We start from the raw sequence: 15,321 nt of genomic DNA on the forward strand, positions 1-15,321 counted from the left end.
GTCCATTTAGTGCACATCCACATTTATGCCGATCTCGATAAAATTTTGCAGAAATATTTGTAGGCTGTATCTGACATATGGTACCAAATATTATTCTTGTGGAGTGCATATTACGAATGTGATGGACTAAAAGAAAGAATCGGATGAAACATATATATTTGATGTACTTGCTTCTAGGCTGAATTCGCTCAGATGTGCCAAAATTCAGGTCATTTGGACTGATATTGGCCATTTGATGCACAATTAACCCGAAATCAGGTGAAGATATATATGGGAGCTATATCTAAATTTTAACCGATTCTCACCAATTTCAATAGGTTTCGTGCTTGGGCCAAAGAAATATAGTTTGGAAAATTTCATCTCATTCGGATAATAAATGCGACCTGCATTTTGTTCACAAAAATACTTGGACAGAGAGACAGACTGACATGCATAAATCGACTCAGAAAATGATTCTCCTCAAAAGTAACTATGTGTCTATATCGCTTTCTTCTCCATGTTACAAACAAATACCCTCATTACAATGTGGTGTAGGATATAAATATGACACCTAAGTCTGTTCTCCTATGTTCGAAAAAAAATCCCTATACCGCAATAGTCCACAAATCTATAGCCGCTGCATTGCAGCATTTTTAGGGACGAACAACAGTCACATCTCAGCATCAGCCAGCTACGCCAACCCACAATACACCAATGCAACACCAACCAAAAATGCCATCCGCGCTGAGGTATGCACGGCACGTATGTTATACTCTTAAGAGCGGTGTTGTCGAATCGTGTTCGCAACGTGATTACTGCCTCATGTTGTGTCGGTGGTGCCACATTTACTGCAATTCTTGCCGAAAATCACGGTGTCTTTTGTTGTATTTGTTTTGCTTTGTCAAGCTCCCCCAAGAGCCATTATGATGCAATGTGTGGTGTTGGTATTTGTTGCTTCATTTCAGTTGATGTTGTTGTTGTTGCTTTCATGGCATCTAATGTTGGAATAGATCTTAAAAGCTGTACGGCTTAGATTTAAGTTGTTTTATTATTTGGAAGGGCTATGGAAAATAGAGGCCTCGAAATATATCAAATGAGCTATACATCGAAAAGAAATTTAGAGAATGATTTTCTTAAACAGTAACAACTTGAAAATAAAAAGTTCCACTCTAAATATTTGATGTCAAAATGTAAGCTTAAGAAATAATAAGGTCTCTTTAATTCCGAAAAATATATACAATGTGCGAAAAAATTATTTTTTTCAAAAATTTTAGAAGATGGTGGTATGTGATCCCCAAAAACGGAGATTAATTCAGGAAAGCATTATATTGATCAGAAATTTTGCTCAGACATTCATAATACCCCTAGTATGGCCGGTATGGCCCCCATATATCCTTACTACCTAATTTTCGGCATTTAGAATATTTTGACCACAATTTTAAACCAAATAATATGTAACTTGACATATAGAGTTCTGAGTAAATATAATCTCTTCACGCTTCAAACGTTTGCTGCACTGTTTGGAATAGGCCCCATGTTACTGTACCTCATAATTTTCGCTATTTTGAAGGTTTCGGGCACAATTTCAAACTCAATTATGGGTAACCATCTATAGCTTAGGTCTCTGCAGGGCCCAATGCTGTTAGATTCCCAAAATAAAAGATAAGTTCAAAGGATGCTTTGATAATAATATATATTAACACATATTTATTGCAGCAATAGATATACCGGACCGAGTTTCACCAAATGGTAAAATTTCGGATGAATATGAAAAAATCTCTTTAAGTTGGGCTGATATTACATATATTGGGATCAATATCCGTAAAATCGGATGAAGATGTGTATCGAAGCTATAAAAAAATCTAAACCGATCTCGGAAAAATTTGACTGAGGTATTTCTGAGTTGTATCTGATACCAAACATCACTCTTGTGGGGTGCATATTGCGAATGTAGGGAAATTCAACACCAAATCGGATGAAACCTATATATGGGAGCCGAGATTCTCCAAAATTTATGTACTTGTTTCTAGACTGAATTCGGTCGGATGTACCAAAATTAAGGACTTGGACAGATTTTTGTCCATTTGGTGTTCAATTAACGCGAAATCGGTTGGGAGCTATATCCAAAACTGAACCGATAAAATTTGGCCAATGTATTTCCGAGCTCCATACGATATATGGTACCAAATGTCATTGTTATCGAATGCATATTACGAATGTGAGGGACTTAAACACCAAAACGGATGAAACATATGGCAGCTATAGCTATATTTGAACCGATTTTCAACAAATTTGATGGACTAGACCAAAATTTAGGACTTTTGGACTGGTATTGGCCATTTGGTGCACAATTAACCCGAAATCGACTGAAGATATATGGGAGCTATATCTAAATCTGACCCAATTATCACCAATTTCAATAGGGTTCGTCCTTGGGCCGAACAAATGTTGTTTTGAAAATTTCTTCTCAATCGGATAATAAATGCGATCTGCATTTTGTTCACATGAATGCATGGACGGACGCCCAGACGGACTGACATACATTAATGTGATTCTATGAAGATCCTCAAAAGTAACTATGGGTCTATCTCGCTTCCTTCTCCATGTTACAAATAAATGCACAAAGATAATACCCTTACCACCATGTGGTGTAGGGTATAAAATTTGGCTGGCAATCAAGCCTTCATATCTGAAATAGACCAAAAACTTATCAATAAATTTAAAAAAAATATATGTAATTGATTTTTAAAAAATCATCAGTATGGTGTTCCTCCCTTAAATGCCTTAAAATGGATTATCAGTGAAAATTGGAGGTGAGCCTTACATCACCACTAATTTTTAAAGAGACTGCATTATTTTTATATAGTTTAGTTTTCGTATTGAAAACTGTGTCCCTTTGAGGGTGAGGTACCAGAAGGGGTTCGTAGATATATAGCATCTTCACAACAGATCTTGTGTTAACAAAAATATTTGTGTGTGTGAAATTTGAAGAGAGTTGGATGATTATTTCGCTTTCTTTGATGTTGATTTCGCTTTTTATGAACTTCATGGATATTCCAAATCGTGAGCGTTTGTGGAGGAGGTACCAGAAGTAGTGGAGCGATGTATTCCGTCTTACTACCAGATCTTGGGTTCATAAAAATAGTAGGATGTGTGAAATTTGAAGATAATCGGACTCTTACATCATATTTTATGAGAGTTGTAATTATTAATAATTTTGACCATTTGTGGGGGAGGTACTTGATGGAGTGGACCGGTAGTGTCTATTTTTACACCTGACCTAGTAATAATGCAAATATTAGGATTTGCAAAGTTGGAGCAAAATCGGATTATCTTTTCTCTTTCTGTGCAAAAAATATATTTTTTTGAAAATTTAGACCTTTTGTGGGCTAGGTACCAGAAGGAGTGGACCGATATTGCCCATCTTTACACCAGACTTTGGGTTAATATAAATATTGGGATGTTTGAAGCTTGAAGACAATCGGACTCTTACATCACATTTTATGAGAGTTGTATTATTCAAAATGTTGACCATTTGTGGGAAAGATACTTGATGGAGTGGACCGATAGTGTCTATTTTTACACCTGATCTAGTACTGATGCAAATATTAGGATTTGCAAAGATTTCTCTTTCTGTGCAGTAAAATGTTTGCTTGAAAATGTCGACCTTTTACCTTTTGTGGGAGAGGTAGCAGAAGGAGTGGACCGATATTGTCCATCTCCGAACTCGATCTAAGTTTGGTAATAATATTACGATGTACCACGTTTGGACCAAATCGAATACAACCTTCGAGAGTTAACGTGTGCAGCAGCTAGCAGACAGACAAAATGACGGACGGACATCGCTAAATCGACTCTAAATGTCCTGAAACGGATTTGGTCCGAAGGGTCCTAGGGTCTAAAACCGTTATTTCGACTATTCACATTTTGACCGTATCAAATGATATATACCCTCTGTATATATCCAGCATCCACAAAAGCTATTGTGTAGTTGGAACTTCGGATCTGGATAATATTACAAGCTTTACTAATGATCATGTGCCTGTTAGAGTCACCCTGCGAAGTTTTCTTAATTTAAGATTCAGCTAAACTCAGACACAACTATCTACCTTTCATCTCTCATAATTCCCATCACTTCTTTTATGTTATAGCACAGAAAAAAATATCCTTAATCAGCATAAAATTACCATATAGTCCATATTATTTTAAGCTAATCTAAAAATTGTAAATATTTAAAATTTTTCATTTATAATTTAGGCCCCAATCTATTGGCAATCCCTTAAAAAGGAAAAAAATGCCAGAATTCCAGGTCTATTTTTATTAGTGTTTAAAGGCCCATTAACCAAACCAATTTATTCCTGCATTACCTCCCATTGCCAAACCTTTGTGCAACGAAAAAAAATATGCCACCAAAAAAATACTCTTCCATGCTCATTTTGTATCTGTAAAATTTGGAAGAAAGCTTTAGGCGATCTTTTGAACCTTCATGGTGTTTGGCCATTTTTATTCTACAAAAAAAGCCACTATTTTTTCTTGGATTTAGCTGCTAAATCCATCCACTAAAAGTCATATCATGATTATAATTTGTGTGTTTGTGCAGCTGGAGAAGAAGACGAAGTATAGCAGCAGCCTTCGAATAAAAACAAATGGCAATTGAAGCGGTAAAATAGCGCACAGCAACACCAACAAATTGACTGTTGTCAGGGCAGACAAAAAATTGTTAAATAAATAAATAAACGTGGTGTTTTTTTACCTTCCTAACTCTTTGTGGTCACAAAGTTTAGTGACAACAACAACACCAACAAAAAATAAATAAATTTAAATAAAATCATAGACCATTTGCCATAACTTTTAAGTTCAGACTCCATGACTATCTTTCTTCTTCGTCTCTTTTCGTTTGGCATAGAGAGACATCAGTTACACTACAAACACCTTCTACTTTCCTGCCAAGAAAGGAAAAAAAAACAACAAACTTCCAACATTTCTTCTTACGTTTTTCATGGGATGGCCCACCTTACGGTGAACTTTTCTAGACAAACATGAAATTCATAGCAATGAGGTTATTCCAAGATAGCCTCAGGTTCAAAAGAATTGCCAGAGGAATTTAGGCTAAAAACGCCAAATTCTAGCAATTTAATCCTAAATTTATATCAAATATTTGACATTTGCCTTAACTGTTGCAGTTGCTGCAGTCCACCACAGACCACTGACATAGGAGTTAGGTGGTTTATGGCGCACTTGCAAGTTGTCCATGTTAGCCGTAGTTGTTGTAAATCTGCATTAAATCATACGCCTACACAGCGTTGCAAAGACAAGTATGTACATACATACGTACATGCATATATATTTGCGGGAAAGGCAAGAAGTGAGGTCTTTTTGTATACATTTAGACAATATTAAATATTTTTTTCTTTGCTGCTTGAAAGGTATTTATCGAAGTGTATTTTTGTGTGCTGACAGGGTGTTAATATATTTATATTAGCAGCGTCCAGTCCAGCTGAGTAATTATCCACTTTTTATACCCTCAGCCATTTGGCTAGAGAGGGTATATATCATTTGATACGGCCAAAACGTGCCGCACCGAAATAACGGTTATAGACCTCTCTTTGGACCAAATCCATTTCAGGGCATATGGAGTCGATCTCCATCCGTCCGTCTGGCTGGTGTGCACGAAAAATCTCGAAGAGAGTATCTGATTTGGTCCAACCTTGATACATCATAATATCATTATCAAATTGTGATCGAGTTTGGAGATGAACAATATCGGTCCACTCCATCTGGTACCTTTCCCACAAAGGGTCTAAATTTTGAATAATTATAACTCTTATAAAATGTGATGTAAGTGTTCGATTATCTTTAAATTACACACATCACAATATTGCTATTAACCCAAGGCCTAGTGTGAAGATGGAATTTATTGGTCCACTGATTCTGGTACCTCCCCCACAAAGGGTCAACATTTTGAATCACCAAAACGATTATAAAATCCGAAATAAGCATCCGCTTCACTTCGTATTCCACACATCCCATTATTTCTACTAACACAAGATCTGCTATAAAGATGGAATATATCGGTCCACTACTTCTGGTACCTCCCCCACAAAGGGTCAAAAATTTGAATATTTATAAAGCTCATAAAACGCGAAATTAACATCTGATTCCATTCAGATTTGGTGCATCTCAAAATTTCCAACAACACAAGATCTCTTATAAATATGGTAGAGATCGGACCATTTCTTCTGGTACCTCTCCCACAAAGGGTCAAAGTTTTGAATAACCAAAACGATTATAAAATCCGAAATAAGCATCCGATCAAGATCTGGTGTGAATGTGAAACATATCGGTCCACTCCTTGGTATCTCCCCCACAAAGGGTCAAAATTTTGAATATCTATGAAGCTAAATAGACGCGAAATGAACATGCGATTCCATTCAGACTTGGTACATCTCAATATTTTCATCAACACAAGATCTGTTATAAAGATGGTAGAGATCGGACCATTTCGTCTGCTACATCCCCCACAAAGGGTCAGAAATTTCAATAACTATAAAGATCATAAAATCCAAAAAAAGTTCTGCAAATTTCACACATGCCATTATTAACTCACAAGATATACTGGGACAAAATGGGAACGGCGAACTTCCCCCACAAAGGGTTCAAAGTTTTGAAAATCAAGCGCTCACAAAAAAAAAAGCGAAATTAGCAACCAATTTTCTTCAAATTTCACACATCCAAACATTTTTGCTAACGCAAATGAGAGATATCTGCCAACCCATTCTGGTACCTCAGCCACAAAAGATCACAAGTACCAATAGGGTGAGATAAAAAAACTGCAACAAAGTCAAACGCCATAATTTTTATTTTTTTACTTTTATTGAATAATATTTTTCGGCCACTGCGACTCGGGTTTCGAATAAGTCGCTTCTTTACTCTTCAAACCATTCCTGCTGACGATGCTGCTTTCTTCCGTCCACTTCCTTGACGTCGGGCTACGATACCAGTATCACGGTAACGAGCGATGGTACGAGACACAAAAGATTTATTCACATTTAAATGCTGGAGTGCTCTAACGATAGCCACTTGTGGTTTTCCAGCCAAATATAAAGAAATCACACTATCACGTTTGAATTCCATCACGAATAACTTTTTTTCTGAAAAATTCTCACCAAAATGTTTTTGTAGGCTTGTTAACAATATTATGAGCTAGCTGTCACTGGAATAATTTTAACAATTGTCGGACGAGTGGCTTAGAAATGACAGCAGTCTGAAGTTGGTTGCAGTTTTTTCATCTCACCCTGTATACAAAGGGATACCTATCGTTTGAAATGTATTTCGCAACATTTAATATAGAGCTTTTGAAATTTGATGGAGATGTTTGGAATATATCCATAATAATTGTTGTCGAAAATGGGTTATATCGGTCCTTTTTTTGGAATAGCCCCCATGGAAGGATAATTCCGATTTCATTTTTCACATTTCGGCCAAAATTTCCATTCAATTTCTTCAAATATTTGTATTTTGAATTCTTAAGGACGCTATTTGCAAAAAATTATAAATTTCTTTGGCACCTTATGCCTAAAACGAAATTTTATGTTACTTTCAGGCGTCAACTCAAAAAAAGTCCGACAAAACCCGATCAAAAAATACAAAAAAACATTGAAATATTTGCATTTCTTTAATATACTTTAAAAATATAGAAAGAGTGATAATTGAAGAAATAATATTCTTGTCTCTGACGTCAGCTTTCAAAAATGATGCTTTGTTGGAGATTTTATATATGAGTAAGATTAAGACTTTTAATGTCTACTAGGACCTATTGTAGAATATTATGACAAATATTTTTTTTAAATATTTCAACTTAATACGATCCCGTTTGATGGGAGTTTTTAACCATATTTTGAAAAAAGACCAAAAATAACCCTTGTTGGCTCGCTTAGCGTTTAAATTTTTCCACCAAAATATTCCATCTATTTTTATTTGCAATATTGTTATATATATTATCTGACTATATACCTAAAATGAACGGATTTTAATTTGAAATTTTCCAAAAGTTTTGTCAGGTCAACTTTCAAAACGCCGATAAAGGTGTGTTCTTTTTTTTACTACTCTACTTTCATAATATGCCAGATTTTCCCCGTAATGATTGAAAAAATCGAATTTTGTTGCACAGTGTAATTTAGCCATCATAAAATAATTATCTTCTTATTTCAGAGGCACTCCACGAACACATACGGCTGCCCCAGGTTCGGGAAAAATTGTCTACACTTTCGGTAATCCTTCTCTCATTACCAATGCCCAATGGTCGTTTACAACACCACAACCGAGAATAAGTGTAAAACAACTGCTACAGCATGAAGGTAACTGTTTGGGACCCGGTACTAAAGCCAAATATATGTTTGATAATCTCTACGAGAAAGCTGAAATTGCTGGAGATCGTGTCTTTGAAATTGGCAAGGCCTTATGCAAGAAGGTATTTGGCGAAGATACCCTGGACTATGAACTGGGTCAGGTGGATATGCATTCTCAGGTGAGTTGGAGGGACATTGACATACACATTATATACAAAATAATAATCTTACCTTTCTTTAGGATGTCATAAAAACCATTGGCGTTGTTCACAGCGATTACGATGGTCCTTTGGATCCATCATCAACAATATTGGTTGGTTCGAATGAGGCCAGCTGCCATACGGTACGTTTGAATTTCTCCAAATCCAAATCAGTGGGTATATTTCCCGGGCAAGTTATCATGGTCTCAGGAATGAATCCCAAAGGTGATGTCCTGATGGTGGAAGAAGTTATTACCGAACAAAATTTACAACCACCAAAACCTCCACAAATTGCTGATCGTTTAAGTTTTGTCATAGCTGCTGGTCCCTACACAAATGACGATGATTTGGTCTACGATCCCCTACAAGATTTAGTTATGTATCTAAAAGAGAATCGTCCAAATGTTTTGATTCTATGCGGCCCCTTTATGGAAGCTGGCCATAAGGTTATCAGTGACAATGTAACATTGGCCGAACCATTTGAGGCATTCTTTGAAAAAATGATAAATGGTATTGTTGAAGCCATTGGCCAGGAAACAACAATTCTCGTTGTGGCATCACATCGTGACGCCCATGCCGATTGTGTTTATCCCACAATGGCCATCCAGATGAAGAAAACATTTCCCAATGTCCATATGTTGCCAGATCCCTCGATTGTGGATCTAAATGGTTTGGTTATTGGCATGACTTCTACAGACATTGTAGATCATATTTTGGCTGAGGAGTTGGCTGTGTAAGTTGTAACATGGAGCGACAATTTTGTATTGATTATTAATAAATTATTCTTTTTGGTAGCAATGCTGGTGATAAGGTTAAACGTGTTGTCAATTATCTTTTACATCAGAAATCGTTTTATCCCCTAAATCATCCCAAAGAAGATCAAATGTGTCTGGACAGTGATTTGGCCAACAAATATGCTCGAATTGAGAAAATTCCAAATATTTTAATATTACCCAGTACTCAGAAGTGTTTCTTGAGGGTAAGTCTTGGGTTCCGTACCAATTTGCTATAATTTCTAACCCCAACAACATTTTGCAGGTTGTCAATGGATGTCTGGCAATAAATCCGGGACGTTTGGCGGATAACAATGGTGGCACATTTGCACGTTTCATCATAAATCCACCCGCTCCCAAGGAAGAGGCCAATCTCTTCAATTATGTTGGATGTCAAGTGCGTAAAGTTTAATTGGACTACAGGAAAACGGCAAACAAGCAAATGGACTACAAACTATATTAACTAAATCTATAAAAAAAATGTTGTTAACAATTAATAAAAAAAAAGTATTGCATAAACAGTTACATTATTTATTTTTGTTTTTTAAACAAACTAACAAACATTATAAAAGTCTCAAATTTTACGGAAATGCTATTGACGGTTTACGTAGGTATGTATATATTTACTGTAAAAAACGGTTGGTTTTGTTTTTGATTTTTTTCAATTGCCAAAGGCACATGGGAAATATTTCTTATCGTGCTCAACAATTTCCTCCAAAATGTCATCCACCTCAGTGTCGGGATAACGTTCCACCCAAGACTTAATATAGCCCTCATGTGTGGCATCATAAGTTTTCAATTGCACGGCATTATTTTCCTCCTTGGTGTTGGCTTGTACCAAAATAACTCGGGGCTTCTTATGGGCCAAACAAATGTCACGCCATTTAGCCCAGGGATGTGAACCGCCCTCTGTGACTTCCGAATAATGTTCATACATTTTGGTGGCACTTGCAATGTCGGCGGTGCTCTTATAGACCTGTAATTTCTTCAAAAACTCCTCAATGGCTTTCTTACCGACAGTTGCAATTTTGGTGCGATCGACGGTCAGGAGCATATTTTTACTTTCCTCAGTTTCTTCAACTTTAACCAAACCCTCACCGGCCTCCAATAATACTTTCATAATGACAAAACGAGCACGAGAATGAGCCTGCATCCATTGTTTTGATTTGGGATTGAACATTTCCAGCGCCACACCCATGCCGTTCCAAATCAAAGAAAGCCAATTAATGTAAACGATTTTCTCCTGCTCGACGGGATCCTTGAAACCGAAAATTTCCAAAATATCAGGTTGCAACGAAAGATAGAGACCCACAGCTTCGGCACGACATTCCTCATAGGAGGAACCAATGGTACCGAATTTTGTGTCATAAGTTTCACCCGGTAAATACCATGTCGTAATAGGTTCTCCGGTAATCAAATTCTTTGTGGTGTCCTTGTCAAAATTGAATTTGCCATTCTCGTCGATACGGAACAGCTTTCCGCTGCCATGGCCCAAAAGTTCATGGAGACCCACTTGTACCTCAAAGGATTTTACTTTATACTCTTTCATTAGCTCTTGATCGGCCTCTGTAAGGAACGGTATGGGATCCTTTTTGTTGATATTTGCCAAAACATTGCCGAGGGAAACATTTTTGAAGCCCTCATCCTGGCGGATTTCATCATCTATGGAAGAAATTTCTTTAGATAACAATATTTAAAAACAATGTGTAATTCAACTTACAGTTGGGAATGTTTATACCAGCTGGTACACCACTGCCGGCAAATGTTAAAACATCTAAAGATGTAAAGTCCGGTTTCAAATACGAATCCTTTTCATATTCCTTTGTCCAAGGCAAATATTCCAATAGTTTTTCAGCCTTGGCCACCAATTCTGCAAATTTAGCTGAACTTTCCTTGTTGACCATGGCCACAAAGCCTTCAAATTCCGCACGTCCACCTGCGGGATCACGATAGGTTTCAATGAAACCAATATAAGTTTCAATTACTGGCCCCTTGTCCTTAATCCAGTATCTAGAACCATCTTTGTGGTCAGCCAAGGATCCTTCTTGGAAGGATTTAATGTAATGTTCAATCATGTTTACTTGATTCTCATTGGCAGCATATTTCTTGGCCTCCTCCAAATTGGCATTTACTCGGGCCAGCAATTTGTTGTAGTCACCTCTTGTTACACGGAAATAATTTCCTTTATATTCTTCTAAAGGTAAGGTTATGCCGTCTTTATCATTTGTTGCCACCGATCCCAACTTGACGTCATAAATAGTTTTGCCATCCTCTTCAACTTTGAATGTACGACACATATAGGGTTCCAAACGTTTCGAGGTCAACCATTCGTTTACAGTATCTGAATCCTCTTTGGTACAATTGTCTGACCAATATGTGGTAATACCGTTGGGTGCAAAACCTAAAATTTCATTGCGTGGCTGCAAGGCATAAATCAAGGCAATGACTTTGTTAAACACTTTGGGGACTTTGGTATCATTGGCATAAGCAGCCGAAAGTTTTACAATGCCCTCAAATTTTTCTTCACTTAAATTCGGTATGATCTTACTATCGCCCATACCCTTGTAGTTGCCGGCATTGGCAAAAACACCGCAGGCATATACCAGGAAAGCCTGGAAATAAAATGACAACAATTAGATACTCAGATTCTTGAATTGATAGTGATAGTGAACAACTTTTTTTTGAATTATAAAAATACATTATTTCTAGTAAAAATCGAACATCCCGAAATATGGATCTTCTAGCCCATACAAATTGCATTATATACTGGTATTACATTTACAACTCACCGTAAATTCATCCTCAGTAATGCCATTGTCCAATGCCTTCTTTTTCAAATCTTCCAATGGCTCAGCAACAAAGATGCGATGCAAAAGAGAAAATATAAGAGGACCTTCGGGACTGGACTGTATTAGGGATACAAGGCCGCCATCCCATGATGCCTTGCTAAAATAATGGGCATATAGCTTTTCCTTGTCCGTTAGATTTTCAAAAGCACTTTTACATTCCAAATCAGCGATTGGCTGAGTATTGGGAAGCACAAAATGGGAAGCGTTGGATGAGCTCATTTTGCGGATATTTATATTATGCAATAAACTAAAAAATAAACAAAACAACTTTAAAAATTACAATTAAACTTGTTACCAATTCGAATACCTTAAATTATTTGTATATAATTTTAATAAACTATTTGATGCCAAATTGTGTTGCTGTTTCGTCGCTGTTGTTGTATTGGTCCTAATATAGGCCATATTATAAGCATAAATTTGCAAATTTGTACATTTTTGCAATGTACGAAGAGATTGGGAAATCTGTCTTGGTCTTAATTTTAACATTTTACGTTAAAGAGAGTATTATTCTTAAAATATTGTCTGTAAGGAGATATTATTAATTATTTTGTTAGTTAACTTTTGGAACGTCTTGTACTTACTTTTTGTACTATAAGTGAAGTAATTACAAGATAATAGTTTTCAATTTAAAAGACCGTATGTAACTGAAATAAGGAGAGAGACAGCAGTTAAAATTTTGATAGAAAATTGGCGAAAATCACATAATTTAAGAAAAAATAGAAGCGCTAGCATAATTTTGAAAGGAGCCAAGATGATTTATTCCGTTAGTAGATATGACAATAACTGTACATAATGCGCATTCCCGCACGAAAATACTTTTTAAAGCTTTATAGGTAAAAATGATGAAAATTGCAGAACTAATCAAGTCTTGCGGGAACGGAGCAAATATGCATTAATTAAATAAGTGCAACAAAACCACACACGATTTGATTACTTGGCAGAAATTCAAGAGAATTTTTTATCGTGATATTTCTTTTGCATTTTATTAGAAGTATTATTTATTTTCCAAATCATTGTCATTTGAAATTGGATCTAAGAGAAAATATAGTTGAGTTCATATGCTAATTCATGCTAGACCTAAGAACCAACCATTTATCGTTTAGATTGTACTTGCAAAACCCAAACACTTCCTGCCAGCACATATATTTTCACCAAGTCAAAATAAAAAAAAATAATAATATAATATTTTCACTATATCACCCACAAAGATTATTTCCAAGTTCAAGGACCTTGTAAAATAAAAAACATTTAGATGACTTGTCTTTTCTTTGTCCAACAATAAAGAATCAATCGCCCCAAAAAGGTTATGTCAACAACAGAATTTTGGGAAATGCCCCAAAACGCAGCAACAAAGCCAATTTTTTTGGGTAAATTTATCACATTCACGGTTGTAGAATATTTAGAAAATTTTAAATACACTTAACTACTTACCTTTTATGGGTTTCTAAAATCGGGTCTGTATTTATTATAAAGTGAAATCCACAATGCAAATGACAAACACTACCGGTAAATAAAAAAATAATTGCAAGCAACGACAACCAGGGATGCCGTAGTGTACGAAAAAGGACAATTGGGATGGATGACACATGTTCGGGATACAGCTGTTTCATACAGAGATGGAAAAGCCGATATACAAAATTATAAACTCTGGCGACATGACAAATTTTATCGTGGCATTAGTACCACTGAAGATTAACCCATAGGGCGTATTAGATCTAGTATTATCATAAGCAAATAAGATTTCAAGTTTTTTTTTTTGTTATCGTTCCAAAGCAAAATGTAAAGATCGCGTGTTGACATAAATAAATTTTAAAATTCTTTCAGAACATATACCAATTTTGAATATGTTTGTGTATTGTTTTGAATAAAACAATACAATGCATATTTTCGATATTAATGGACAACACTTTGTACAATTTTGGGATAAAAGTGTGTTGTCCTACTATTTTAAAATCAATCTTGTGGAATAACCCCAAAATTCCAAACCTTTACAGCTTTACTTTAAATTCGATGTAGCGTGTACAAATATTTTATTACCCGACTATAGTAAAATGTTTTATAAAATTAAAATCTGTTATCGCAGTAAAAAGCTTTTTATATTCTTGTAGTTGTGCAACAAATATTTACAAGATTAAGGCCCAAGTAATGGAACTCTCATACAAAAGATGAATTAAAAATTAACAACATGTGTCATCCTCCCGTACTTTTCGTACTTAGAGCTGGCTACCAGCTGATTGCAATTTTTTTCTAAGTGTGCCCGACTTCTGCCAATTTTGTGTATGTATTTATTGTTTTGAAAAATGAAAACAAAATATTTTCAAAACCAATGATTGGAAGACACGGTTATTGCGGCTCGCGCTATAAAGCTATTAACCACTTTAGCCATCAAATTGAAAGATTGAACAGTTCGGATCATTTTCGCGCTTTTAACTCATTTTAAAAATTAGGAAAAATATGAAAATAATTAAAAAAACTTGTGTATAATTTTGAATGAGTCTGACAGGAAGCGGGTATAGCCTCAGATCTATATTTCTGTTGCTTTACTGAGCTTTTTTAGATTAGATTGATTTTCTGGACAAATTTCTACTTTCAATCGCTTGCCGATGATTTATATTGGACAATATATTACTATTCCCGCAGGAAAAGTAACCAGACACACCTACTTGTTTTTAATCAACCAATTTGGCTTGGAAAATTTTTTTTACAGAGGAGGTCATGTCTGCCCTCCTTATTTGGCTGTAAAGGCGTGGGAACATAAACAGCTTGGAGTATAAAGGGAATAATTGGATGTCAGAGCTGCACTCGAATCCTGCTGTCGTTTCCCCTTATAATTTGATATTAATTTGCTTGAAACCAAGCTGCTAATATACCTTCGTCTTAAGTTTTAGTAGGTTTTTATCTTCGGAAGGTGCTGCAAATTAAAATTGTAAAACTAGTACAATATTGCAGGTTTGAGAAAATAATTGTTTGTTTTACTACATAACTTTATTTACTGAGTACAGTAGTTTTTTACAGACAGCAAACATCCTCTGTTGTTGTAGTTCCATTATTAAAAATTAGGCGAAGACAGCATTTATTGAAAACACAACACTATCAGATATATAATTTTTATTACATTTTCGATTACATACTACAATTATTACAAGTCATGGCTAGGCATATTAATGTTAAA

The 15,321-nt window shown here is 35.6% G+C and overlaps 2 protein-coding genes across 5 annotated transcripts in view; one reads left to right on the top strand and one right to left on the bottom strand.

The window, feature by feature from the left end:
* Window positions 1-9,825, top strand: part of LOC101894714 (DNA polymerase alpha subunit B) — a 294,384-nt gene extending 284,559 nt beyond the window's left edge. The window contains exons 4-7 of the mRNA XM_059120212.1: window positions 8,191-8,506; window positions 8,569-9,260; window positions 9,323-9,506; window positions 9,566-9,825. Coding sequence (XP_058976195.1) covers window positions 8,191-8,506; window positions 8,569-9,260; window positions 9,323-9,506; window positions 9,566-9,712 — 1,339 coding nt within the window. The 3' untranslated portion in view covers window positions 9,713-9,825. The remainder of the gene's footprint in view (window positions 1-8,190; window positions 8,507-8,568; window positions 9,261-9,322; window positions 9,507-9,565) is intronic.
* Window positions 9,811-13,774, bottom strand: LOC101892395 (dipeptidyl peptidase 3). Of its 4 annotated transcripts, XM_011294990.3 has the most exons (6): window positions 13,581-13,713; window positions 12,731-12,793; window positions 12,457-12,671; window positions 12,090-12,396; window positions 11,021-11,912; window positions 9,811-10,962 (listed from the first exon to the last, which is right to left on the bottom strand). In XM_011294990.3, the coding sequence occupies exons 3-6, from the start codon at window positions 12,633-12,635 to the stop codon at window positions 9,962-9,964; spliced, it is 2,379 nt and encodes a 792-aa protein (XP_011293292.2). In that variant the 5' UTR covers window positions 12,636-12,671; window positions 12,731-12,793; window positions 13,581-13,713; the 3' UTR covers window positions 9,811-9,961. The 4 variants fall into 4 exon arrangements, with proteins under 4 accessions (XP_011293292.2, XP_011293293.2, XP_019892973.2 ...); XM_011294991.3 differs by lacking the exon at window positions 12,457-12,671; XM_020037414.2 differs by lacking the exons at window positions 12,457-12,671; window positions 12,731-12,793 and having other exon boundaries at window positions 13,581-13,774.
* Between the last annotated feature and the right edge of the window lie 1,547 nt (window positions 13,775-15,321).

Source organism: Musca domestica, unplaced genomic scaffold (assembly GCF_030504385.1).
Source record: "Musca domestica strain aabys unplaced genomic scaffold, Musca_domestica.polishedcontigs.V.1.1 1, whole genome shotgun sequence".
Lineage (NCBI taxonomy): Eukaryota > Metazoa > Arthropoda > Insecta > Diptera > Muscidae > Musca > Musca domestica.

Coding starts and splice junctions, on each gene's coding strand:
- LOC101892395 (XM_020037414.2), bottom strand. CDS start 13,759: ATGAAACAGCTGTATCCCGAACATGTGTCATCCATCCCAATTGTCCTT. Junction 12,397..13,580: donor ATTTTAGAAACCCATAAAAG/GTAAGTAGTTAA, acceptor TTTATTTTTTAG/TTTATTGCATAATATAAATA. Junction 10,963..11,020: donor TGGTATAAACATTCCCAACT/GTAAGTTGAATT, acceptor TTTCTTCCATAG/ATGATGAAATCCGCCAGGAT.